Raw genomic sequence first — 25,498 nt, 5'->3', positions numbered from 1 at the left:
ATTGGAGGGGGTAAGACGGGGCCTGAAAACAGAGAGGCAAAAGAGATAATCCATCAACGGACCAAACACACTAAAATAATTAGAACTCTTCCTGATAAAGCAAAGGAGTTGTTGCAGGACCCCGGGTTGTGGGACAGTTTCTGGAATAGGGGATCCAATGTTCAAATACATCTGTGGATCAGAATTCTGTCACATGTTGCTGTGGTAGTGAGTCTATGTGCATTAATAGTTGTCATACCCAATGTATGTCAGCTTAGGAGGTAGACAAATGAAATTGTGCAGAGATCTGAGGTTGAGCCTGTCATGAAACAGAAGGAATATTATGAAAACACTGAATTAAGTTATATACACATTATTTCTTCATACTTGTATTGCATGTTCTCTTTATATTATTATATTTTTCTTTCGTGTTCTGTTTATGTTATTTTCTCTATTTTGCTATAACAATATTACACAACACATACAACACATTCTTTGTGGGATACTGACAATTCCAGGAGTGGTCCACAGAAAGAGACACAAAATGATCCTAAAATAAGTTGCTTTGGATAAAAAGGGGAGAGATGTTAGCCAGTGGCTGCAGGAAAAGAGAGAGAGGGATACAAGCTGCCTACACACTGCAGAATTACTGGTGTGTAGGAAGAAGCGGCTTGTGAACTAAAATGGCCTGTGTCCAGGTAATGGTGTGAAGTTGAAACTGGTTTATACTAGCTAAGTTCTCTGGAAAGATGAAGTAATGCCAAAGGAAGATAAAGTAATGCAAAAACCTTAATTGGACAAGCTGCCCAAGTCGTGGGCCAGAGCCAATAAGGTAAAGGCATATGATAAGCCTGAGCCAATGGTGCAGAGACAGACATTTCGAAAGGAAAGAAATAAGAAGACGACTCTTGGATGTGGAGCCAGTGAAAACTGCAGAGACTGACCATCACAGCAGTGAACCCTATGTCAAAAACACGGTGCCAACATTGAGAGAGAGGCGGGGAAAGAAGCACCTGGCCAGCGTCAGCCCTTGTCATCATCAGCAGCTATCCTGCTTGGGTATTAGCTTTTATATTTTGTGACTACTCAAGGAGTATCAGAGGACCCTAGTGAGTTACAAACAAGTTCTAGCTTTTGGTTTATGCCAACAGGTGTTTCAGCTATACACACTTATTGTCTAACAACATTAATAAAGTGACTTGTGAGTTATGAGAGAATTGACTCTTGTCCTCTCTGTACAAGCCAATAACTGGAGCTGGTGATCACTGGGCTCCAACATGCAGCAGAGGACTTATACACACCATCCACCACCTCAAATACACACAGCTCAGTGAGACCAACAAGGAAAGGTGTTGGCTTATGATCTAATGAGTCACACATCACAAATGAGCAAGAAGGGGTGTTGGACAGAGGGACAGTAGTGAAGGGTCCCCATGAGAGGGTCCAGGCCTCTCCAGGTTCTGCTCATCAGTGTAGATGTAGAGACTCATTCAAAGTTTTGACAACCTTTCTGGCTGCACTGTACACCACCAGAGAGATTGAAAGGGTTCATCTCTGAAATGATTGGCGTGATGTCTCAGGCCTTACTGGTTTAATCTGCATGGAGCATCCAAGACAACAGGTAACTGAGGGTACAAAACAGAAATTACTGGAAATGCTCAGTGGGTCAGGCAGCATCTTTGGAGAGAAATGGCTTTTATTGGTAGAGGAATTGAGTTCCGGAGTCCTGAGGTCATGATGCAGTTGTATAAGACTCTGGTGCGGCCGCATCTGGAATATTGTGTGCAGTTTTGGTCGCCATACTATAGGAAGGATGTGGAGGCACTGGAACGGGTGCAGAGGAGGTTTACCAGGATGTTGCCTGGTATGGAAGGAAGATCGTATGAGGAAAGACTGAGACACTTGGGGCTGTTTTCATTAGAGAAAAGAAGGTTTAGGGGTGACTTGATTCAGGTGTACAAGATGATTAGGGGGTTAGATAGGGTTGACAGTGTGAACCTTTTCCCGCGTATGGAGTCGGGTATTACAAGGGGGCATAGCTTTAAATTAAGGGGGGGTAGATATAGGACTGAAGTTAGGGGTAGGTTCTTCACTCAGCGAGTCGTAAGTTCATGGAATGCCCTGCCAGTAGCAGTGGTGGACTCTCCCTCTTTATGGGCATTTAAGCGGGCATTGGATCGGTATATGAAGGATAGTGGGTTAGTATAGGTTAGGTGGGCTTGGATCGGCGCAACATCGAGGGTCAAAGGGCCTGTACTGCGCTGTATTCTTCTATGTTCTATGTTCTAAATCAGAGTTAGCCAGGGAACAAGGTGGTGTGTTAAAGTGGCACGCAACTAGAAGCTCAAGGTTATTTTTGCAGGGAGAATGTAGACGTTCTGCAAAGCTTCCGCCCAGTCTACACTTTGTTTCCTCATATAGAGGAGACTGTTTTTGAGCAGCAAATGCAGAAGACTAGATTGTGAGAGGTGCAAGTGCTGCTTCGTCTGGAAGATATGTTTGGGCCCTTGGATACTGGAGGGAGAAGGTAAATGGGCAGATGTTACACCTTCGACTGTTGCAGGGGAAGGTGCTATGGGGCTGTGGGAGGGTGTTGGGTGAGAAGGAAGAATGGATCTGGAGGAAATGATCCCTGCAGAAGGTAGACAAGGGGAGGGAATATGTGTCTGATCGTGGCATCTCACTGGGGGTGGCAGAAATGGCACTGATGATCTTCTGATGGGATGGTAGGTAAGGATAAGGGGAACCTTATTGCTCTTGTGGGAAACAAGAGTGGGGGTGAGGGAGGAAGTGCAGGAGATGGGTTGGACCCATTTGAGGGCCCTGTCGACAATGGTGTTGGGGAATCCTTGGTTCAGCAAGAAAGTAGACATTTCTAAGGGTCCCTTGTCGAAGTTGACCTCATTAGAACATAGGCGATGGAGATAGAGGAAATGTTAGAATGGAATATAGATTTTAAAGGAAACAAAGTGCAAGGATGTATATTGTGAGTGACTGTAGGAGTAAGTGGGCTTATAGTGGATAGTAGTGGCTAGTGAATCCCTGGAAATAGAAACAGAGATGTCGAGGAAGGGAACCATAAGACCATAAGAAATCTGAGTGGCGGTAAGGCCATTCAGCCCATTCAGTCCACTCCGCTATTCAATCATGGCTGATGGGCATTTCAACACCACTTACCCACACTCTCCCTGCATCCCTTAATTCCTTGTGAGATTAAGAATTTATCAATCTCTGCCTTGAAGACATTTAACGTCCCGGCCTCCACTGCACTGCATGGCAATGAATTCCAGAGGCCCACGACTCTCTGGCAGAAGAAATGTCTCCTTATTTCTGTTCTAAATTGACCCCCCTCTAATTTTAAGGTTACACCCATGGGTCCTAGTTTAACCACTAATTGGAAACAATTTCCCAGCGTCCACCCTTTCCAAGCCATGAAGTAAGTTTTTATTAGATCTCCCCTCAATCTTCTGAACTCTAATGAATACAATCCCATGAACCTCAGCCGTTCATCGTGTAATAGGCCTACCATTCCAGGGATCATCCATGTGAATCTCTACTGGAAACACTCCAGTGCCAGTATGTCCTTCCTGAGGTGTGGGGCCCAAAACTGGACACAGTGTTCCAAATGGGGCTGAACTAGGGCTTTATAAAGTCTCAGTAGCATATCACTGCTTTTACATTCCAACCCTCTTGAGATAAATGACAACATTACATTTGCTTTCTTAATCACAGACTCAACCTGCAAAACAACCTTTAGAGAATCCTGCACTAGGACTCCGTGATCCCTTTGTACTTTGGCTTTATGAATTTTCTCACCGTTCAGAAAATAGTCCATGCCTATGTTTTTTTTCCAAAGTGCAAGGTCTCGCATTTGCTCACATTGAATTTCATCAGCCATTTCTTGGACCACTCTCCTAAACTGTCGAAATCTTTCTGCAGTCTCCCCACCTCCTCAGAACTACCAGCCTGTCCACCTAACTTCGCATCATTGGCATACCTGGCCAGAATACCCCCAGTCCCTTCATCTAGATCATTAATATGTAATGTGAACAGCTGCAGCCCCAACACTGAACCCTGTGGGACACCACTTGTCACCAGCTGCCATTCCAAAAAATAACCTTTTATCCCAACTCTCTGCCTTCTGTCAGACAGCCAATCCTCAAACCATGCCAGAAGCTCACCTCAAACACCATGGGCCCTCACCTTATTCAGCAGCCTCCTGTGAGGTACCTTATCAAAGGCCTTTTGGAAGTCTAGGCAGATAACATCCACTGGGTTTCCTTTGTCTAATCTACTTATTATCTCTTCAAAGAATTCTAAGAGGTTTGTCAGGCACGACCTCCCCTTACTAAATGCATGATCACTTGTTCTAATCTGACCCTGCACTTCCAAGAATTTAGAAATCTCATCCTTAACGATGGTTTCTCGAATTTTACCCACAATCGAGGTTAAGCAAATCGGCCTATAATTTTCCATCTTTTGTCTTGATCTTTTCTTGAACAGGGGGGTTACAACAGCAATTTTCCAATCGTCTGGGACTTTCCCTGACTCCAGTGATTTTTGAAAGAGGAGTTAGGTGAATTTGGAGGGATGAGTTAGAGGTGGACCAGATGAAAGTGAGCGTGGGGTGGAAATTGGAAGCAAAATCAGTAAATCATTCCGGTTCTGGCTGAGAAAGGGAAGCAGCACCAATGACATCGTTGATATATTGGAGAAAAAGTGATGAGTGGGGGCCAGAATAGGACTGGAACAAGGAATGTTCCACTTACCCCATCCAGGAAGAAGCAGAGAGCCCTGAGACCATCCTGATGGGGAATAGACGTGTACAGGGATTGCATGTCCATGGTGAATAGGAGGCAGCTGGAGCTTGCAAATTGGATATTCCAAAAGTGGCTTGAAGCATTAGAGGAATCGCGAATGTTAAGTGCACAGGGACTGGACCAGGGGAGAAAAGACCAAATCAAGGTAGGAAGAAATGAATTCCTGGTAGGAGCAGGTAGAAACAATGGATCTGCTTGTGCAGTTCTGTTTGTGGATTTCCAGAAGGAGGTAGAAGCAAGCTGTGCGGGGTTGGATTACTGTCAGCTTGGAGGTGTGGGGCGGGGGGGTGGGTGGTGATCACCAAATGAAATGAGGTTACTGACCATAGTTGATACAATTGCCTGATGTTCCATGGTGGGGTCATTAGTCCAGAGGGAGACAGGAGGAGGCATCTGAGAACTGGCACTGAGCCTCTGCAATGTAGAGACCAGTATCCCCGACTACAACAGCACCGCCCTGATCAGCAGGCTTAATAAAAAAGGTCAGGGTTGGATCTGAGTGCAGGGAGTGCAGTCAGTTCAGGGAGAGACAGGTTTTAATGGATGAAGGGGGCAGAGAAATTGAGGTGAGCAATGTCACATCGACAATTCTCAACGAACAGGTCAAGTACAGGCAGAATGCCAGAGGGACGGGTCCAGATGGAGGGAGAGTGTTGGAGATGGGCAAAGGGGTCCTTGGGATGGGGAGAGGACTCCTGCCCAAAGAAATGGGCACAGAGGCAAAGATGATGAAAGAAGGATTCAACAACATGTCTTGCCTGAAATTTATTAAGGTGGAGACGCAGAGGGGACTCATCTTTGCTGAGTACAGAATATTCAACGTTGGAGAGTGGGTCATTGAGAATATACTGGTTCCCTCCAATGATCTGAACACTCAGATTCTAAACTTGAGAAATGAGGGATACCTTAACATTAGTGTTCAACATCACAAGAAACATCACATCTCTAGCTCTCGGCTAACAAGGAAATGCCAGTGGATTACCAAGAAAAACAGGATGAAGGTTAAAAAACGGATGTCTGCTCCTGAGATCAGACCTCTAATCCTTCAGAGCTATGAGTGTGAACGTGACTGAAGGTAGAAAAGAGTAGGAAGGTGGCATCAGGAAGTTAGTGAACTGCTGAGTGGCATATCACAAAAAGATAGTGCTGAGTTCCAATGTTCATGACCTACATGAAACCAAGTGTAATGAGGTTAGTGACCATAGTTGATGCAATGGCCTGATGTTCCGTGATGGGTCATGATCCAAGGAGGGATGGGAGGAGGTATCAAATTCATCATCATTAATCCATGGTCACAATAGACCACACACATCTTTCTCTATTAGAGAGAGAGAGATCATTTTTTTACTAAAATCTTGAGTGCTGCCACAAATGCAGCTCATCCAGTGAAGCAGGACCTCCATAAATGGATGATAGGAATTGATTCCATGCCATTGGCACCATTTCACATCACCTCCTGGCCATCTCAGTGAACCAAACCCCTGATGAAATCCATGGAAGATACGAAATAGGAGGTTAGTTGTCTTCAGGCAATCAATGTAACCCACTAAAGGAATCAGAGCCTATCAGAAAATCATTATATCCGTGACTGATAAACTCATTGTGGATAACCAGAAAATATTACAGATTAGAAGGAAACAAGTACTTAGTGGGTACCGTTGGTGCAGGAATAGCTAAAAGATGAAATACAAAGGGATTTGGTTCATTATTGAATTTCTGTCATCATTCTCCTTCTGAAAATGTTGATTCAATTTCCTGTTCTCACTGATGCTAGCACAGAGTTCACACTCCATTCTTAACACCTCCAAACAGAAAGCAATCCAAACCCACATGCAGCAAGAACTGGACAATGTCAAAGAAATACTTGATGCGTAACAAATGTTGTTTGTGCCAAACAATTTCCAGGCAATTCATGTGATGATGCTGCGGCTTAGAAACAGAATGGGGGACAGGTGTCGAGCAGATTGAGAAAATAAACCACTTGTGAAGCCTTGGGTTTTTTTTAATTTGGAATAATAGAGGCAGCCTGAATGGGTGTGGTTGAACTCCCACAGAACCAGGATTTTTAGTTTAGATTTCAGCAGTTGCTGTTGGGATCTTGAAGAAGTGAAAGCTATTTTCTCCCTCTCATGGTTACAGCCAAAAGCTTGGATTGTCTTTATGCTATGGGGGTTGCATATGAGACAATCTGTTTAATGAATTTGCTTTTTGCCAAGGGTGTGTTTATGGGATGCTACTGTATTGGAACAGTTAATTAGGAATAGTTACTGTATCAGCTGTTTCTATTCTGGTAAGTCTTCCAATACAGTTCAGTTATTCAATTCCTTCTTTATTTTAACTATAGTGTATGAATACAATGTGTTTTGCTTTAAATCTGATAGTTTGACCAATTGAATGGCATCTAGAATGCATCATCTTACATTTAACTTTAAAATCACAAAACATTCGGGTTTAGACTATCTTCTGAATATTTTGAGGGGGTTTGGTCTGGTCCATAACAATGAGCACTCCAAGTCCAAAATAATCATCTTCACTTTGCATACAGCAGTATTACAGTTGGTGAGTCCCTGTGATCAACACACTGATCAAAACTTGCAGCTGGATATTCTGCTACGTGGTTCATCTGCTGACACCTCAGTTTTTCTTGACTACCTGCAAGGCACAATTCAGGAATATATGGGGGAAACGTCAAGTACCTGAGTGGATATAGTGTTGAAGTAACTTGACAGTGTCCAGGCCTAAACAGTTTCCCTAAGCTGCTAAACATGCACTCCCTGGGATGCAGTGCAGAAGCTGAGTGAGGTTTCAGCAATCAAACCACAATCTTTATCACCAAAATCATGGAATCCCTACAATGTGGAAGGACGTAATTTGGGTCATTGAGTCCAAATCAATCTTTTGAAGAACAGCCCACCCAAACCCTTCCCATCCCTGTTACCCTGCATTTCCCATGGCTAATCCACCTAACCTGCACATCTGTGGACTGTGGGAGAAACCAGAGCAACCAGAGGGAACCCATGCAGACATGAGGAGAATGTTCAAGCTCCACACAGACAGTGGCCTGATGGTGGAATCATATCTGAGTCCCTGGTGCTGTGATGCAGCAATGCTAACCACTGAGCCACTTTGCCACCCTAAATGTACAAGTGCTTTGAAACACCAGCAATTCTCAGTTACACATGCATCAACCTACACATGCACCAATGTTCTTCATCTTTGTTGGGTCAAAATTTTATAGTTCCCCATATTCACCACACCAGAATTGAAGGAATTGGAGCCAGCGTAGGCCATTCAGCCCCTCAAGATAGTCCAGCATTCAATATGATTATGGCTGATCTTCTACCCTAACACCCAAGCAGAAAACAAATTGTAAAGATTTACCCTCTTCTGAATGAAGAAATTCTTCCCCATTTCAGACACAAATGGCATGCCAATCTTTAATTGCAGGACACCAATGGGAATTTGGTGAACCTGTTTTTGCACTCCCTCCACAGCAAGTATTGCTCTGGGAAGGTAAGGAGACAAAAGCTATGCACAATTCTCAGGGTGTAGTTTCACCAAGATTCTATGCAGTTACAGTAATACAACTTCACTTCTGTACTAAAATCCTCTTGTAATGAAAGTCTTCTTAATTGCTTGCAGTCACAATGTGTTAAATTTCAGTGTCTGGTGAACCAAGGAAACCAATTCTTTGAAGTTCAACACTTCCCAATCTTTTATGGTAAAGAAGTATGCTGTATTTCAGTTTTTCCAACCCAAGTACATTGTATCATATTTCTCCACACTGTATTCCATCTGACAATTCTTTGCCCACTCAGATAGCCTCTCCAAAGCCAAAACGCATCTTTGCACTTTCCTCATAACTCACATTTACACTCAAATAAAAGCATTAACTGTGGATACTGGAAATCTTATAAGATAGAATGCTGAGGAAACTCAGCCTGGATGGGACCATTCACCGCCACCGATTAGCCACTGCCCTTTCAGTGCTGAGGACAAATCGCCACTGCAAGTGTTTGTAGCTCATTTTTATGTATAAACCAATAAAATGATATTTCACCTCTTTTTTTATCAATATGTACTACGTTGTTGTATAAATAAAGGGGACTGAGAAGTTTGAAAGAACAGGCGGGAGGTAAAACAATCACTACATATATATATTTCCGGTGGGGAATAGTCTCCAGAGGTCAAACGACCCCAGTGGAGAAATGTTGGTGGCGAATCGGCGGCAGCGAATCGTCACCAACCCAACTCAGCAAGTCTGGTAGCATCTGTGCAGTGAGAAATGGAGTCAACCGTTTGAGTTTGATATGACACTTCTTCCAATTAAGAATGATACATTTGTACCTACTTTCTGTTTTCTGCCCGTTAACCAGTTCTTAATCAGTGAATACATACTTCTTTAGATCCATACGTTGTTTTTGTTTCCTCACGTTGTGTGTGGAACCTTGTCAAAAGCTAAATATACAAGATCCATTGGTCCTCTCCACCTAACCACACCCCTTCCCTTTCCCCATCCCACCCAGAGAAAATCTACTAAGTTATGTCCTCAAAAAATTAAAACAGTTTTTAAACATGATCCCTTTTTTCATAAATTTCCATGAGTGTTTACATTAACAGGTCTGTAGTTCCTTGTTTTTGGACCTTGCTTTTGCAAATAGTGAAGTTGCATTGTTAACTTTTAATCTGTAGTTACTATTCCAAAGGACGTAGAATTTTTAATTGTGACCACAAATGCATTCATTATCGCTATATCCACCTTTTCGATCATTCTGAGTTCATCACAGGATCCCCACAGTCTGGAAACTAGTCATTCAGCCCATCAAGTCCACATCAACCCTCCAAAGAGGATCCCAACCTGAACCACTCCTTTATCCTATTCCCATAATCCTGCACTTCCTATGGCTAATGCATTAGCCTGCACATCCCTGAACGATTTAGCACAGCCAATCCACTTAACCTGCACACCTTTGGACTGTGGGAGGAAAGCCGAGTACCTGAAGGAAACCCACGCAGACATGGGGAGAATGTGCAATCTCCACACACATAATCAGCTGTGAGTGGAATTGAACCTAGGTCCCTGGCACTGTGAGGTAGCAGTGCTACCACTGTGCCACCCAAATGTAACTCATGTTCAGAAGATTTACTTACTTTAAATTGGATTAAATTTTCTCATACTTTTGTTTGCCAATATTGACATTTTTGAAACCGAATTTCTAATTGTATTAGTCCATAGATTCTTATTTTTTTCTGGGATATTTTCAGTTTCTTCTATGGGGATAAATGCAAAATATTGATTTAGTTTTGCTGCTGTATCCTTACCCTCTTTTTTAAAGCTGAAAAATGTGTAGCTGGAAAAGCGCAGTAGGTCAGGCAGCATCCAAGGAGCAAGAGAATCGACGTTATGGGCAAAAGCCCTTCTTCCTGAGGAAGGGCTTATGCCCAAAACGTCGATTCTCCTGCTCCTTGGATGCTGCCTGACCTACTGCGCTTTTCCAGCAACATGTTTTTCAGCTCTGATCTCCAGCATCTGCAGTCCTCACTTTCTCCTTGCCTCTTTTTTAAAATTCTGTTTTTTCTTGTAATGGGCACCCTTTTGATATTGTTTTTGTTTTATTTTTACATCCCTGTAGAAACTTTTATACTCCAACTTTATATCTCTAGCTAGTGTACTCTCATGTTCTATTCTCCCATTCTTAGTATTTCTGTCATTCATCATTTGCTGAATTCCAAAATGTTTCCAATTCATAGGCTTACAAACTATTTTGGATACTTCATACAGTCCTTCCTTTGATTTAATACAATCATTAACTTCTTTTATTAGTCATGGTTACCCATTTTCCTTACTGGATATTTGTTAAAAGTATATATTTTTGGTCTAGACTATATTGTAGCTTGCTAAATGTCAGCCATTGTTTAATGGCTGAATGTGGAGGGCAGCTACATGACTCTTTCCATGACACTTCAGCAGTGTTCCAATTCTGACCTGAACAAATGGTCAATATAAATAATGGAGTTAAAACAAATGCATCCCATCCACCCACCCAGCCAAGCTGGTCTGTAAATCTGCAAGTCAGATGGAAATAGAGTGGCTCAGTCAAAGATTTCACTGATGACTACACTGCTCCAATCCCTCGGTTCCTAACAAGCCGTTAGCACCCCCTCTACTAAACCCCACAGATGGAAAAGCACAAGCAGAATCCCAAAAGCATCAACCTCTACATATAGAGTTTCACGTACATTTACAGCCTTGCGTTGCTCAAATATCACAGTGCCCTCAGGAGGGTGTTTTTGCTGTTCATTCGGAGATAAAGCCAATTCGTTCTTGTCCATTCTTGACTACACTTTAAGCATTCGTCTTGTGAAGCTTTTGTGTAAACCTTTCTGACGTGAATTGCTAACAGCATTGGGTAACAATTTCATCTCAGAACCAGGGCTGAGAGCAGTACAAGGTCCAATGACCCTGCAGTTGGTGGTCAGTTTGTTAAAAGGAAAATAGTCCTGTTTACACATGTTATTAGATGCAAGGTCCCAGGTGATTTCTACCGTCAATCCAAACATTCCAGATCAGCTATTAGTTATAACTGTTTCCAAACAGTCAGTTTTAAAGTGACAGGTATTTCTTTTTCTTGTTCATTTGTGCAATTGGGCATCACTGGCAAGTCCAGAATTTATTGACCAACTCTAATTGTCTTGGGGAGAGGTGATGGTGAACTGTGTTCTTGAAACACTGAACTCCTGAGGGTGCAGAGACACACACATGATGCTGTTGGGGCAGGAATCCTAGGATTTGACCCCGTGACGGTGAGGAACACGAATATAACGAATCCAGTTCAACCTGGATAAATGCGAGGTGATGCATTTTGGAAGGTCGAATTTGAAAGCTGAGTACAGGATTAAGGATAGGATTCTTGGTAGTGTGGAGGAACAGAAGGATCTTGGGGTGCAGGTACATAGATCCCTTAAAATGGCCACCCAAGTGGACAGGGTTGTTAAGAAAGCATATGGTGTTTTGGCTTTCATTAACAGGGGGATTGAGTTTAAGAGTCGTGAGATCTTGTTGCAGCTCTATAAAACTTTGGTTAGACCACACTTGGAATACTGCGTCAAGTTCTGGTCGCCCTATTATAAGAAAGATGTGGATGCTTTGGAGCGGGTTCAGAGGAGGTTTACCAGGATGCTGTCTGAATTGGAGGGCTTATCTTATAAGGTTGACTGAGCTCGGACTTTTTTCATTGGAGAAAAGGAGGAGAAGAGGGGACCTAATTGAGGTATACAAAGTAATGAGAGGCATAGATAGAGTCGATAGCCAGAGACTATTTCCCAGGGCAGAAATGACTAACATGAGGGGTCATAGTTTTAAGCTGGTTGGAGGAAAGTATAGAGGGGATGTCAGAGGCGGGTTCTTTACACAAAGAGTTGTGAGAGCATGGAATGCGTTGCCATCAGCAGTTGTGGAGGCAGGGTCATTGGGGACATTTAAGAGACTCCTCGACATATATATGGTCACAGAAATTTGAGGGTGCATACATGAGGATCAGTGGTCGGCACAACATCGTGGGCTGAAAGGCCTGTTCTGTGCTGTACTATTCTATGTTCTATAATTCCAAGTCAGGATGGTGTGCGGCTTCGAGTGGAATTTTCAGATGGTGCTGTTCTCATGCACCTGCTCACCTTTTCCTCCTCGACGTTTGAGCTTGTTGGATTGAAAGGTGAGGAGAAGAAGCCTTGGAGAGTTACTGCAGAGTATCTTATTTGGAGTTCACACTGCTGTTACTGTGCATTGCTGGTGAAGGTACCGAATGCTAAAGATGGTAGCTGACAGGCCAATCAAGTGAGCTGTTTTGGCCTGGGTGATTTTGATCTTTTTTAGGGCTGTACTCATCCAGTTATGTGCAGTGTTTTTCAATTCACTTCTGACTGGTGGACAGACAGGAAGGAGAGTTACTTGCAGTATAATTGCTAGATTTTGACCTGCTCTTGCAACTTTATTATTTATACAACTGGTTCAGTTCATTTTCTGGTCAAAGTGAAATCTGAGAAGTTTGAGAGTGAGGGATTCAGCAAAGATTGTGCAATTTGTCAAGGGCCATGGTTACATTCTCTCTTGTTGGAGATCACCAGCACCTGGCACTTGAATGACAGAAATGTTACTTGCCACTTATCAGCCTGAAGCTGTATGCTGTCTTGGTCCCTCTACTTTTGCACAAAGATTGTTGCAGTATTGGAGATGTCACAAATAGTGCTGAACATTGTGGAATCATCATTGAATATCCCAAACTCTGGATTTAGGATGGAGTGAAGATTGTTGATGAAGCAGCTGAAGGTGGTTGGTTGTGAGATCCACAGATGTAACATATTGTTTCAACACAGACTGCCCAAAGATCATGAAGCAGAGATTCTTTCTTCCCCTGACATCAGGTCATTACAAAGTGAAAAGAAAATTAAGGGAAACTATTGACAAGTATTTACATGGAAAGAGCCGATACATTTCATCAGGCTAAGGAAATCATTTGCCTGTCTGCTCTACCTTCCAATCGGCCTTCCCTCCACCAAGATACCTTTATTTCCTGAGAGAGTCCACACTACTATCCCAGCTACCCTCCCTCACCATTGCCAACAACTGATGGAGGTCCTAATGAACTGCTCAGCTTCCTTGCGTCGTGCCCTTCACCATTGGTGCATCAGCCTGCTGATGGCCTCATTAGAGAGTCATAGCACACTTTCTGCTTTTCTGTACCTAAGATACATAAAGACATAGAAAAAGAGCAGGAGTTGGTTATTCAGAGCTTTAAGACTGCTTCACCATTCATGGTTGATCTGATTTTAACCCCAAATCTACATTCCAAGCTATCCAGATAACATCTCATCCCTTGCTAAACAAGAATCTTTGTACATCTGCTTTTAAAAAAAGAAATAAGGAATTGTGCTTTCAACACCTTCAAAAACTTGCCTCATTTCTTTTTAAATGGGCAACCCTTGACCATTAAGCAGTAGCATCTACTTCTCGATTCTCCCATAAATGGAGCTCTGTCTCTATATCTATCTTATTAAGTTCCCTCAGGGCCTTATTCTTCCATCAAGTCTCTTCTTATTCCTCGACACTCCAACAGATATAAGTTCAGTTTTACCAACCATTTGCCATAAGGCAATCCACTCAATCTAGAAATTAGTTTAATTTACCTTTTCTAAACTGCTTCCAATACAATTGTATATACTTTCTTAAATAAATTACTTAAACTGTTCACAATACTCCACGTGATTTTATCCTCCCAATCTACTCATCCTTTCTGCCCACTACACTTCCTACTCATTCAATGGAAGCACCTTACTACACCTCCTACCTCTATAACATTACTAACCGCCTCCATCATACTCCCTCTTTTTGAAGATCGGTATTGGAATGGTGAGTACTAGAGGGCTATACAGGAAATTGGCTGGATGGCTGGTTTCTGAAGCAAAATGATGCCAACAGCATGGGTTCAATTCCCACACCAGCTGAAGTTACCATGAAGGGCAGTGCAGTGGCTCAGAGATTAGTATTGCTGCCTCACAGTGCTCGGGACCCGGGTTTTATTCCGACCCTCGGGTGACTGGGTGGAGTTTGCACACTCTCTCTATGTCTGCATGGGTTTCGTTTGGGTGCTATGGTTTCCTCCTACACTCCAAAGACTTGTAGTTTTGGGTGGAGTGGCCATGCTAAATTGTCCCCTAGTGTCCAGGGATGTGCAGGCTAGGTGGGTTAACCATGGGAAACGTGGAGTTACAGGGAAAGAGTAGTGAAGTGTTTCTGGGTGTGCTGCTCTTTGGAGGGTCAGTGTGGACTTGATGAGCCAAATGGACTGCTTCCATGCTTGAGGAATATAATGATTCTCCTTCTCAACCCCACCCCTCAACTGAGGCATAGTCACCCTCAGGTTAAGTCATCACCAGAGAGCAGCCCAATGGTCTGATGCGACTATGGCCACTTTACCTTTACTATTAGTCTTCTCAACCCACGAGAAAGCTTCCCAAATTATCTTCATGCTAGGTTCAAACTTATGCTCCCTCCCAGTGTTTTTAGATGAGATTTATCTCTATTTAATGTTTAATATATATATAGGTATATGGGAAGAAGTTAAGGTGAACTTATATTAAAGTTATCTGCATCTTAGGATAATGTTTAAAAAGTTAAGAAAAAAAATGAAGCCATCTTTCCATCATGATGGTTCATTTTTTTCTTAAGAGGGGAGATGTTATGAAGATGTGGGTGTACTGTATCTTTCAGTGAATTAAAAGCTGGTAGAGCTACCTGACAGCACCAAGTGTTCTCAATAAGATACAATGTAACAGGTGCTCCAGCTACTGGGGTAGCTAGGGTAACTAGTTGCCTAGAAAGGACAAAAAAGATTTGAATTAGGCCAATCAGTTTAAATTATACCTCGAAAAATGCTAAACTCCAATCCAGTTTGAATTTAGTACATTGACAATCTTAAAAGCCAATGACACAATCCCAAGCTTTGGGGAAGGAGGGGGGTGTATAAGACCAGGGGAAATTAAACAGTTGGGAGGAGAACTGGCCAGCTACCAGCATGTGAAAAGACTGCCTGAAAGATAGCTCTCTTAAAAGTACATTTATCAATCAATAACCTGTGAAACAGAATCCCGAAGAAGAAGACACGGGAAGATCCAAATAGAAGAATTAAAATCCACCTGGTTTTGAGAGAAGACGTTTTGTTTTGTAAATTTTGATGGTATCAGGCAAGAACTTTCAAAAGCTGATTGGGGGCAGATGTTCGCAGGTAAGGGGATGGCTGGAAAATGAGAAGCCTTCAGAAATGAGATAACAAGAGTCAGGAGACAGTATATTCCGGTTAGGGTGAAAGGAAAGGCTGGTTGGTGTAGGGAATGCTGGATGACTAAAGAAATTGAGGGTTTGATTAAGAAAAAGAAGGAAACATATGTCAACTATAGACAGGATAGATCGAGTGAATCCTGAAAAGAGTATAAAGGCAGTAGCAGTATACTTAAGAGGGAAATCAGAAGGGCAAAAAGGGGACTTGAGATACCCTTGCCAAATAGAGCTAAGGAGATTCCAAAGGGTTTTTACAAATACATTAAGAACAAAAGGGTAACTAGTGAACGAATGGGGTCCCTCAAAGATCGGCAAGGCAGCCTTTGAGTGGAGCCACAGGAGATGGGGGAGATACTAAGCGAGTATTTTGCATCAGTATTTACTGTGGAAAAGGACATGGAAGATATAGAATGTAGGGAAATAGATGGTGACATCTTGAAAAGTGTCCATATCACAGAGGAGGCAGTGCTGGATGTTTGGAAACGCATAGAAGTGGATAAATCCCCAGTACCTGATCAGGTGTACCCTCAAACTCTGTGGGAAGCTAGGGAAGTGATTGCTGGGCATCTCGCTGAGATATTTGCATCATCAATAGTCACAGGTGAGGTGCTGGAAGACTGGAGGTTGGCTCATGTGGCGCCACTATTTTAGAAAGGTGGTAAGAGCAAGCCAGGGACCGGTGACCCTGATGTCGATCATGAGCACGTTATTGGAGAGAATCCTGAGGGACAGGATGCATATGTATTTGGAAAGGCAAGGATTGATTAGGGATAGTCAACATGGCTTTGTGCGTGGGAAATCATGTCTCACGAACTTGATTGAGGTTTTTGAAGAAGTAACAAAGAGGATTGATGAGGGCAGAGTGGGAGACATGATCTGTATGAACTTCAAAAGGCATTCGACAAGGTTCCCCATGGGAGACGAGTTAGCAAGGTTAGATCTCATGGAATACAGGGAGAACTAGCCATTTGGATACAGAACTGTCTTGGAGGTAGAAGACAGAGGGAGGTGGGGGAGGGTTGATTTTCAGACTGGAAGCCTGTGACCAGTGGAGTGTCGCAAGGATCAGTGCTGGCTGCACTACTTTTAATAATTTATATAAATGATTTGGATGTGAGCCTAAGAGGTATAGTTAGTAAGTTTGCAGGTGACACCAAAATCGGAGGTGTAGTGGACAGTGAAGAAAGTTACTTCAGATTACAACAGGATCTTGAACAAATGGGCCAATGGGCTGAGGATTGGCTGATGGAGTTTAATTTAGATAAATGGGAGGTGCTGCATTTTGGGAAAGCAAAACTCTGCAGGATTTATACAATTAATAGTAAGGTCTTAGGAAGTGTTGCTGAACAAAGAGACCTTGGAGTGCGGGTTCATAGCTCCTTGAAAATAGGGTCACAGGCAGCTATGATAGTGAAGAAGGCATTTGGTATGTTTTCCTTTATTGGTCAGATTACTTAGTGCAGGAGTTGGGAAGTCCTGTGCAGGACATTGGTTAGGCCACTTTTGGAATATTGCGTGCAATTCTGCTCTTCTTCCTCTTGGAAGGATGTTGTGAAACTTGAAAGGGTTCAAAAAAGACTTACAAGGATGTTGCTGGGGTTGGAGGATTTGAGCTATAGGGAAAGGCTGAATAGGCTGGGACTGCTTTCCCTGGAGCATCGGAGGCTGAGGGGTGACCTTATTGAGGTTTATAAAATCATGAGGGGCAAAGATAAGGTGAATGACGAGAGTCGTTTTCCTTGGGTGTGTGGGTTCAAACTTCGGGTGCATATTTCTAAGATGAGAGGAGAAAGATTTAAGAAGATATGGGGGTTACGTTTTTACACAGACGGTTGTTTGTGTATGGAATGAACTGCCAGAGAAAGTAATTGTAAGCAGGTACAGTTACAACATTTAACAAGCATTTGGATAATTTTATGAATAGGAAAAGTTTGGAGGGTTGTGGGCCAAGCATAAGCAGGTGGGACTAGTTTACCGAGCTGGGAATTTGTGTTGCAGACGTTTCGTCTCCTGTTGTCCAAGCCAAACAGAGAACAGCCAGGGAATTCCTCGAGGCATGGCACTCATCCACAGATTCAATCAATAAGCACATCGACCTGGACCCAATATACCGGCCACTGCAGCGGAAAGCTGGAACAGCCAACTGGAAGCGGCAGATACAAATCACTATAAATACCGGAGGAAACATCACAGAAGCGCTTCACAGGAGGCTCCCAAGCACTGACGATGTCACCTAGACATGGGACGAAACGTCTGCAACACAAATTCCCAGCTCAGAGAACAGAACCACAACAACGAGCACCCGAGCTACAAATCTTCTCCCAAACTTTGGGACTAGTTTAGTTTGGGAACATGGTTGGTGTGAACTGGTTGGACTGAAGGGTCTGTTTCCATGTTGTATGACTCTTTTGCCCATCCCTACTTGCCCAGGGGCAATTAAGAATGAACCATTTTGCTGTGGGTCTGGAGTCCAGAGCAGCTGAGGAAAGCAGATTGCCTTCCCTAAAAGACATTAGTGAATCAGATGGGATTTTCTGACAATCAACATTGGATTAATGGTCATTATTAGACTCTTAATTCCCAATTCTTTATTGAGTTCAATTCCACTTTCTGTTGTGGTGGGGTTTGAACCTGGGTTAGGTCTCTGGGTTCATTGTCTGGCGATAATACCACTAGGTCATTACGTCCCCCAGGTAATCAGTCACCAGTGACAGCTATTGCAATGTCAATCCTATCTCTCACAGTCACCCTCTATCGCACACAACAGTTCATTTTTCAATCTCTCCTTACAGGAGAAAAGAGCACAAAACATCAGAAGAAAACAGAGAAGTTGATGTGTTCACAGATCATAAAATTGTCACAGTGCAGAAGGAGGCTATTTGGCCCATTGTGCCTGCACTGATTCTATCACTTAGTGCTAACCTCCTGCCTTTTCCCCATATCCCTGGATGCCATTCCTATTCAAATAATCATCTAACATCCTCTTCAGTTCCTCAATTGAACCTCCGCCTTTACAGTTTCAGGCAGTGAATTCCATTCCCTAACTTCTCATTATGTGAAAATGAGATTCTCACAATCCCCTTGCATTGTTGCACATCATCCATTCTGATAATGACAGAAAGGTTTACAGGTCAGAACGAAAGTGTTTGATGAAGCAGTCACCCAGTCTGTTTCATCTCTCCCATCAGACAGGAAGTCACGTTGTGAACACTGAGTACCGTCGGCTTGATTGAGTGAACTGCAGGTCAATCGCTATCCTCTGAGAGAAGAAATGTCTCCTCGTTTCTGTTCTAAATATGCAACCCCTTATTCTGAGATTATGCCCCCTGATCCTAAACCTTTGCAACAAATGGGAAAGCATCTATATTAGATACAATATAAAAGTTATACTTCATGTGCAACTAGCATTTGGGACAGGATTGACAGCTCAATATTCCGGGCTATAAATGTTACATAAAGGATAGTAGGAAAGGCAAGAGAGGAGGGAGAGAGGCGTTTTTGATTCAGGAAAACATCATCCGAGTATAAGAATATTCCTGGGGATCAACTAATGAAGTTATGTAGGTGGAACTGAGAAATAAGAAAGGTAGGGTGATCACATTGATAGGACTGTACTATAGGCCTCCCAACAGTCAGGGGAAAACGGAGAAGCAAATATGTAGGGAGTTGTGAGAATAATAGGTTTGTAACAGTAGGGGATTTTAACTTTCCAAATGTAGACTGAAAGCTGCCATAATGTTAAGGACTTGGACGGGGAGGAATTTAAGTATTTAGAAAAATACTTTCTCAATCAAAATGTGGATGAGCCTACTAAAGAAAGGGCAAAACTCGACCTTGTCTTGGGAAATAAGGCAGGGAAAATGACTGGGGTGTTAGTGGGGGAGCACTTTGACCATAATTTGATTAGTTTTTAAATTATTATTGAAAAGGCTAGGCCTGATCCACCAGTTGAAGTTCTAACTGAAGCAAGGCCAATTTTGATGGTTTTAGACAGGAACTTTCAAAAGTTATTTAGGGGGTGCTGTTCTTAGGTAAAAGGATGTCTGGCAAGTGGGAGGCTTTTAAAAGTGACATAACATGAGTTCAGGGCCAGCATGTTCCTGTCAATGTGAAGAGCAAGGCTGGCTGGAGTAGGGAACACAGGATGACTGGAGAAATTGACGCTCTGGTCAGCAAAATGATGTAGTCGTATGTCAGGTATAGACAACTGGCATTAAGTGAATCCCTTAGGTTTGGAGGAATACACTTAAGAGGGACATCTGGGGGCAAAAAGGGGGACATGATACACCTTTGGTCAATAGGGTAAAGAAGGATACAAATAGATTCTACAAGTACACTAAGAGAGATAAGAGTAACTGTGGAGAGAATAGGACCCCTTAAAGATCAATGAGACCATCTTTGTGTGGAACCACAGGAGATGGATGGGATCCTAAATGGATAGTTCATGTCAATATTCATTGTGGAGAAAGAAGGAGACTAGGAACTTGGGGAAATAAATAGTGATGTCTTGAAAAGGGGAAGTGCTGGATGTCTTAAAATGCCAAAAGGTCAATAAATCCCTTGGACCTGATCATGTGTATCCCAGGACATTGTGGGAAGTAAGGGAAGAAGTTGCAGGTCATCTTGTAGAGTAATTTGTATCATCGACAACCATGGGTGAGGTGCTAGAAGACTGAAGGTGGGCTAATGTTCGGTCATTTAAGAAAGGTGATAAGGAAAAGCCAGGGAACTATAGACCAGTGAGCCTGATATCAGTGATGGGTAAGTTGTTGGAGGGAATTCTGAGGGTCAGGATTTACATGCGTTTGGAAATACAAGAACTGATGAGGGATAGTCAGCCTAAACTTGTGCAGAGGAAATCATTCCTGAAGAAGGGTTTATGCCCGAAACATCGATTCTCATGCTCCTTGGATGCTGCCTGACCTGCTCTGCTTTTCCAGCAACACATTTTTCAGCACAGGAAATCATGGCTCACTAACTTTATTGAGTCTTTTTGCAGGGGTGGCCAAGAAGATAGATGAAGGCAGAGCGGTAGATGTTGTCTACGTGGACTTTTGCAAGACCTTTGATAAGGTTCCACATGGTAGACTGGCAAGTAAAGTCATCTCACATGAGATCCAAGAAGAGCCAGCCAACTGGATTTAAAAAAAAATGGCTGGATGGTAGGAGACAGAGGTGGTGGTGTAGGGTTGTTGTTGAGACTGGAAACATATTGCTAATGGTGTGCCACAAGGATCGATGGTGGGTCCAGTGCATTTTGTCATTTATATAAACGATTTGGAGGAGAATATAGGATGTATGGTTAGTAAGTTTCGAACGACACCAAAACAGTGGACAGTGAAAAAGGTTATCTAGGTGTACAATGGGATCTTGATCAGTTGGATCTATAAGCTGAGGAATGGCAGATGAAGTTTAATTTAGATAAATTTGAGGTGTTGCATTTTGATAAGAGAAACTAGGGCAGGATTTACACAATTAATGGTCAGACTTTGGGGACTGTTGTTGAATAGAGAGACCTCGAGGTGCAGGGACATAGTTCCTTGAAAGTGGCATCACAGGTAGACAGGGTGGTGAAGAAGGCGTTTCGCACACTTGTCTTCATTGGTCAGAGCATTGAGAACAGAAGTTGAAATGTCATGTTACAGCTGTATAAGACGTTGGTGAGGTTGCATTTGGAATACTGTGTACAATTCTTGTCACCCTGCTGTGGGAAAGATGTTATTAAACAGGAAAGGGTACAAAAAAGATTTACAAGGATGCTACTCGAACTGGAGAGTTTGAGTTACAAAGAGAGGCTGGATAGGCTGGGACATTTTTTTCCCTGGAGTGTCAGGGGCTGAGTGGACATTATGACCTTATGGACATTTTTAAAATCATGAGGGGCATAGATAAAGTGAATAGCCAAGGTCTTTTCCTCAGAGTGGAGGAGTCCACAACTAGAAGGCGTAGGCTTCAGGTGACAGGGGAAAGATTTAAAAGTGACCTGAGGGGCAACTTTTTCACACAGAGGGTGGTGTGTGTATGGATGGGCTGCCGGAGGAAGTGGTAAAGGCGAGTACAATTACAATGTTTAAAACACATTTAGACAGGTACATCGATAAGAAAGGTTTACAGAGATGTTGGCTAAAGGCAGGTATATGGGATGAGTTCAGTTTCGGAAACATGGTCGGCATGGGCAACTTGGGCTGAAGGGCCTGTTTCTGTGCTGTATGCCTCTATGACTCTATCTCTGAGCAAATTTGTTTGTCCCACAGGATTGGTGTCCTCAATTCTACCTTCCTGCCCATCTCTAACAGCGTTGACACAATTGCCAATTGAAAATCAAAGAGCCTTAAATGACTTCAGTAACTCAACCCCCACTTTTTTCTGAGGATGAGAGTTTCATAGGATAATAACCCATGGAGAGATAAAACAAACTCTTCTGTCTGGAATCTTAGAAACAAGACTTATTATTCATTACTTTGTGTCCCCTAACTTAGTCTATACCACAAGAGGAAACATCTCTCAAGATCCACCTAATCAAGTTCCTTCAAGACCTATAAAAAAGTCACTACTTATTCTGAACTCCAGTATGTAAAGGCCTAACCTGTTCAATGTTTCTTCATGAGATAAACCCTCTTCCCTGAAACGTGTCAAGTGAACCTTCTCTGAACTGCTTCTATAACATTAATATCTTTTTCAGATAAGGAGGTCAAAACTGAACACAGTACACCAGATGTGATCTTACCAAGGCCCGGTACAACTGCAGTAAAATTCTCTACATTTCTGTTCCAATTCCCCTCAAGTAAACAACATTTCTTTTTGCCTTCATAATCTTTTCCTGAACCTGTGTAATTAATATTTTGTGATTCATGATGCCAGGATACCCAGATCCCTCTGTACTGCAGAGTTTCACAGCCTCTCCACATATAAATAGGGAGTAGTTGGTTAGCTCAGTTGCCGAATGGCTGGCTTGCGATGCAGAGTGATGCCAACAGTGTGGCTTCAATTCCTGCACAGGTCAAGGTACCATGAAGAACTCTCCTTCTCAACATCTCCCTTCACGTGAGTCTTGGTGGCCCTCAGGTTAAACACTAACGAGAGAGCAGCCCTTTGATCTGGTAAGATTGTAATGATTTTACTTTTACATATAAATGGGATTTCACTTTTCTCCTCTTCCTGTCAAGCTCACACTTTCCCAACTTATACTCCATTTGCTCCATTTTTGCCCACTCAGTTAATCTATCTATGACGTTTTGTAAAGAATTGTTATCCTCTAGACAACTTATTTTTTGACCTTACATCATTAGCAAATTTAGCAACAAGATGTTTGATCCCCTCATTGAAGTCTTTGGTATAGAGTTTAATTATTTGAGTCCTCAGCACTGATCCTTGTGGCACTCCCATTAGAGTTTGCCAACCCAACTTTTGCTCAGCTAACCAATTCTTTATCCATCTTAATGTATTAACACTTCGCTCATTGGTTCCTATTTTGTGTAGTAGCCTTTGATTTGGCACCTTGTCAAAAACCTTGTGGAACTCCACATGCACCATATCTACAAGTTCTCCTTTATTCACTTTGCTTGTTACTTGCTGAATGAGCTGTCATAACACGTTAAAATGATTTCACTTTTACAAAGCCATGTTGACTTTAATGGATTCCAAAATTTTCCATATGAGAAACGTTAGGCCCAAAATGTCCTGCTTTCTGGATTCCTTCAATTTAGAACACAGGTGTTATTTGCTAACTTCCAATCACTTTGTATCTTGAAAATTTAAGAAGTTTTGGGACATTACATACAGTGTCTTTGCTGCCTCTATAGTTTGGAAAGACTGTAGGATATAGGTTATGAGATCCTTGGGGCTTTTGTTATTCATTTACAGGATGTGGAATCATTGGCTATTTATTGCCCATCTCTAATTGATCAGAAGGAAGTTAAGACACAACCACATTGCTTTCAGTCTGGTGTTACATATAGGCCAGACGCCTGGTATGGATGGTCGATTTCTTTCTTAAAAGGTCATTTATGAACCTTATGTGTATTTATGATTATCAACAGTGGTAATACAGTCACCATGAGGTGACATTTTAATTCCAGAACTTTTATTGTACTTAAGTTTTGCCATGGCGAGATTCATTGTCTCATACAGCCTGGAAACAGACTCTTTGAACCAACTCATCCATGCCGACCAAGGTTCCCAAACTAAACTAAACTAAACTAAAACCATTTGCCAGCGTTTGGTCCATATACCTTTAGACCTTTCCCTTCATGTACCTGTCCAAATGTATTTTAAACGTTAAGACAGCAACTACCATTTTCTCTGGCAGTTCATACTATATACGCACAACCATTTGTGTGAAAAAGCTGCCCCTCAGGTTCCTTTTAAATCTTTCCCCTCCCATCTAAAACCTACGCCCTCTAGTTTGAACTGACCTACACTCGGGAAAAGTTCTTTTTTATCCACATTATTAATGATTGGTAACATCCTTGTAAATCTGTTCTGCCCCCTTTCTAATTTAACAACATCCTTCTTATAGCAGGGTGACTGGAACCATATACCGTACTCCAAAGGCAGCCTCACCAATGTCCTATACAGACACAACATGATGTCCCAACTCCTATACTTAATGTTCTGAGCAATGAAGGCAAGTGTGCTAAGTGCTTTCTTCACCATCCTGTCTACCTGTGATGCCACTTTCAAGGAACTATGTATTTCTACCCCGAGGTCTCTGTTCCACAGCCCTCTCCAGGGCCCTACCATTAATATGTAAGTCCTGCCCTGGCTTGGCTTACCAAAATGCTACATCTTGTGATTACCTAAATTAAACTCCATCTGCCACTCCTCGGCCCATTGGACCAACTGATCAAGATCCCATTGTGCATTTAGATAACCTTCTTCACCGACCACTTTACCACCAACTTTGGTGTTATCTGCAAACCTACAAACTATGCTTTCTATATCCTCATCCAAATCACATATATATAAATGACAACCAACAGTGGACCCAGCACCAATCCTTTTTTGAACTCACATCTCCAAACAATATTCTGTTTTTTTGGATTACTCATCCAATATTATTACCACTTTGCCATCATCTCACATACTTGTCCATCTTTAGATTTAATAGTTTTCCCAACATGTTTTCATGATGATCACACTTGGTTTTTTTTCCCCTCACTTTTGCCCTGATTTTCAAATATCTTTGGGAGGTTTTTGTGGGGTTTAACAGTGAAGACAGACCCAAAAACGCTATTCAGTGCCTCTACATATTAATTCCCTAGACTCCCCCTCCAGATGTCCAACATTGGTTAAAGATACTTGTTTCTTTACAAGCACTGCAGAAACTCTTACAATCTAATTTCCGAGCTAACTTTCTCTTATATTTAATATCTTTGCCTTCACTAATTTTCAGTCATTCTTGATGAAGGGCTTATGCCTGAAACATCAATTCTCCTGCTCCTCAGGTGCTGCCTGACTTACTGTGATTTTCCAGTGCCACACTCTTCGACTCAAATTTTCAGTCAGTCCTTTGCATATTTTCTAAAATCTGTCCAATCATCTGACGTGCCTGTAATATTCAGAGAATTGTTTAACAATTCTTTCAATTTAATACTATTCTTAACTTACTTATTTAGCCAGACGAGTCAGAGTGCGGACATGGATACCACCATTACGCGTGGGGACACCTCCCACCATGTACGTGGCAGGTACTCATACGACTTAGCCAACGTTGTCTATCTCATACGCTGCAGGCACGGATGCCCTGAGGCATGGTACATTGGTGAAACCGAGCAGAGGCTATGACAATGAATGAATGGGCACTGCCTAACAATCAACAGACTGGAGTGTTCCCTCCCAGTTGGAGAACACTTCAGTGGTCCAG

The 25,498-nt window shown here is 42.5% G+C and overlaps 1 protein-coding gene across 2 annotated transcripts in view; it reads right to left on the bottom strand.

Annotated features, from left to right (window-relative positions):
- Positions 1–11,199, bottom strand: part of LOC148148847 (sodium- and chloride-dependent neutral and basic amino acid transporter B(0+)-like) — a 96,281-nt gene extending 85,082 nt beyond the window's left edge. The window contains exon 1 of one of the 2 annotated variants that reach the window (XM_087992207.1): positions 11,040–11,199. In XM_087992207.1, coding sequence (XP_087848333.1) covers positions 11,040–11,132 — 93 coding nt within the window. In that variant the 5' untranslated portion in view covers positions 11,133–11,199. The remainder of the gene's footprint in view (positions 1–11,039) is intronic. The other variant, XM_087992210.1, reaches the window with a different exon arrangement.
- Between the last annotated feature and the right edge of the window lie 14,299 nt (positions 11,200–25,498).

The sequence above is a fragment of the Chiloscyllium plagiosum genome, unplaced genomic scaffold (assembly GCF_037043375.1).
Source record: "Chiloscyllium plagiosum isolate Xiang-an unplaced genomic scaffold, Cpla_swu_hap1 HiC_scaffold_11, whole genome shotgun sequence".
In the NCBI taxonomy this organism is placed as follows: Eukaryota; Metazoa; Chordata; class Chondrichthyes; order Orectolobiformes; family Hemiscylliidae; genus Chiloscyllium; species Chiloscyllium plagiosum.
Note: the sequence above shows the minus strand (reverse complement) of the source record. Positions and strands in the feature narration are given on the sequence as shown.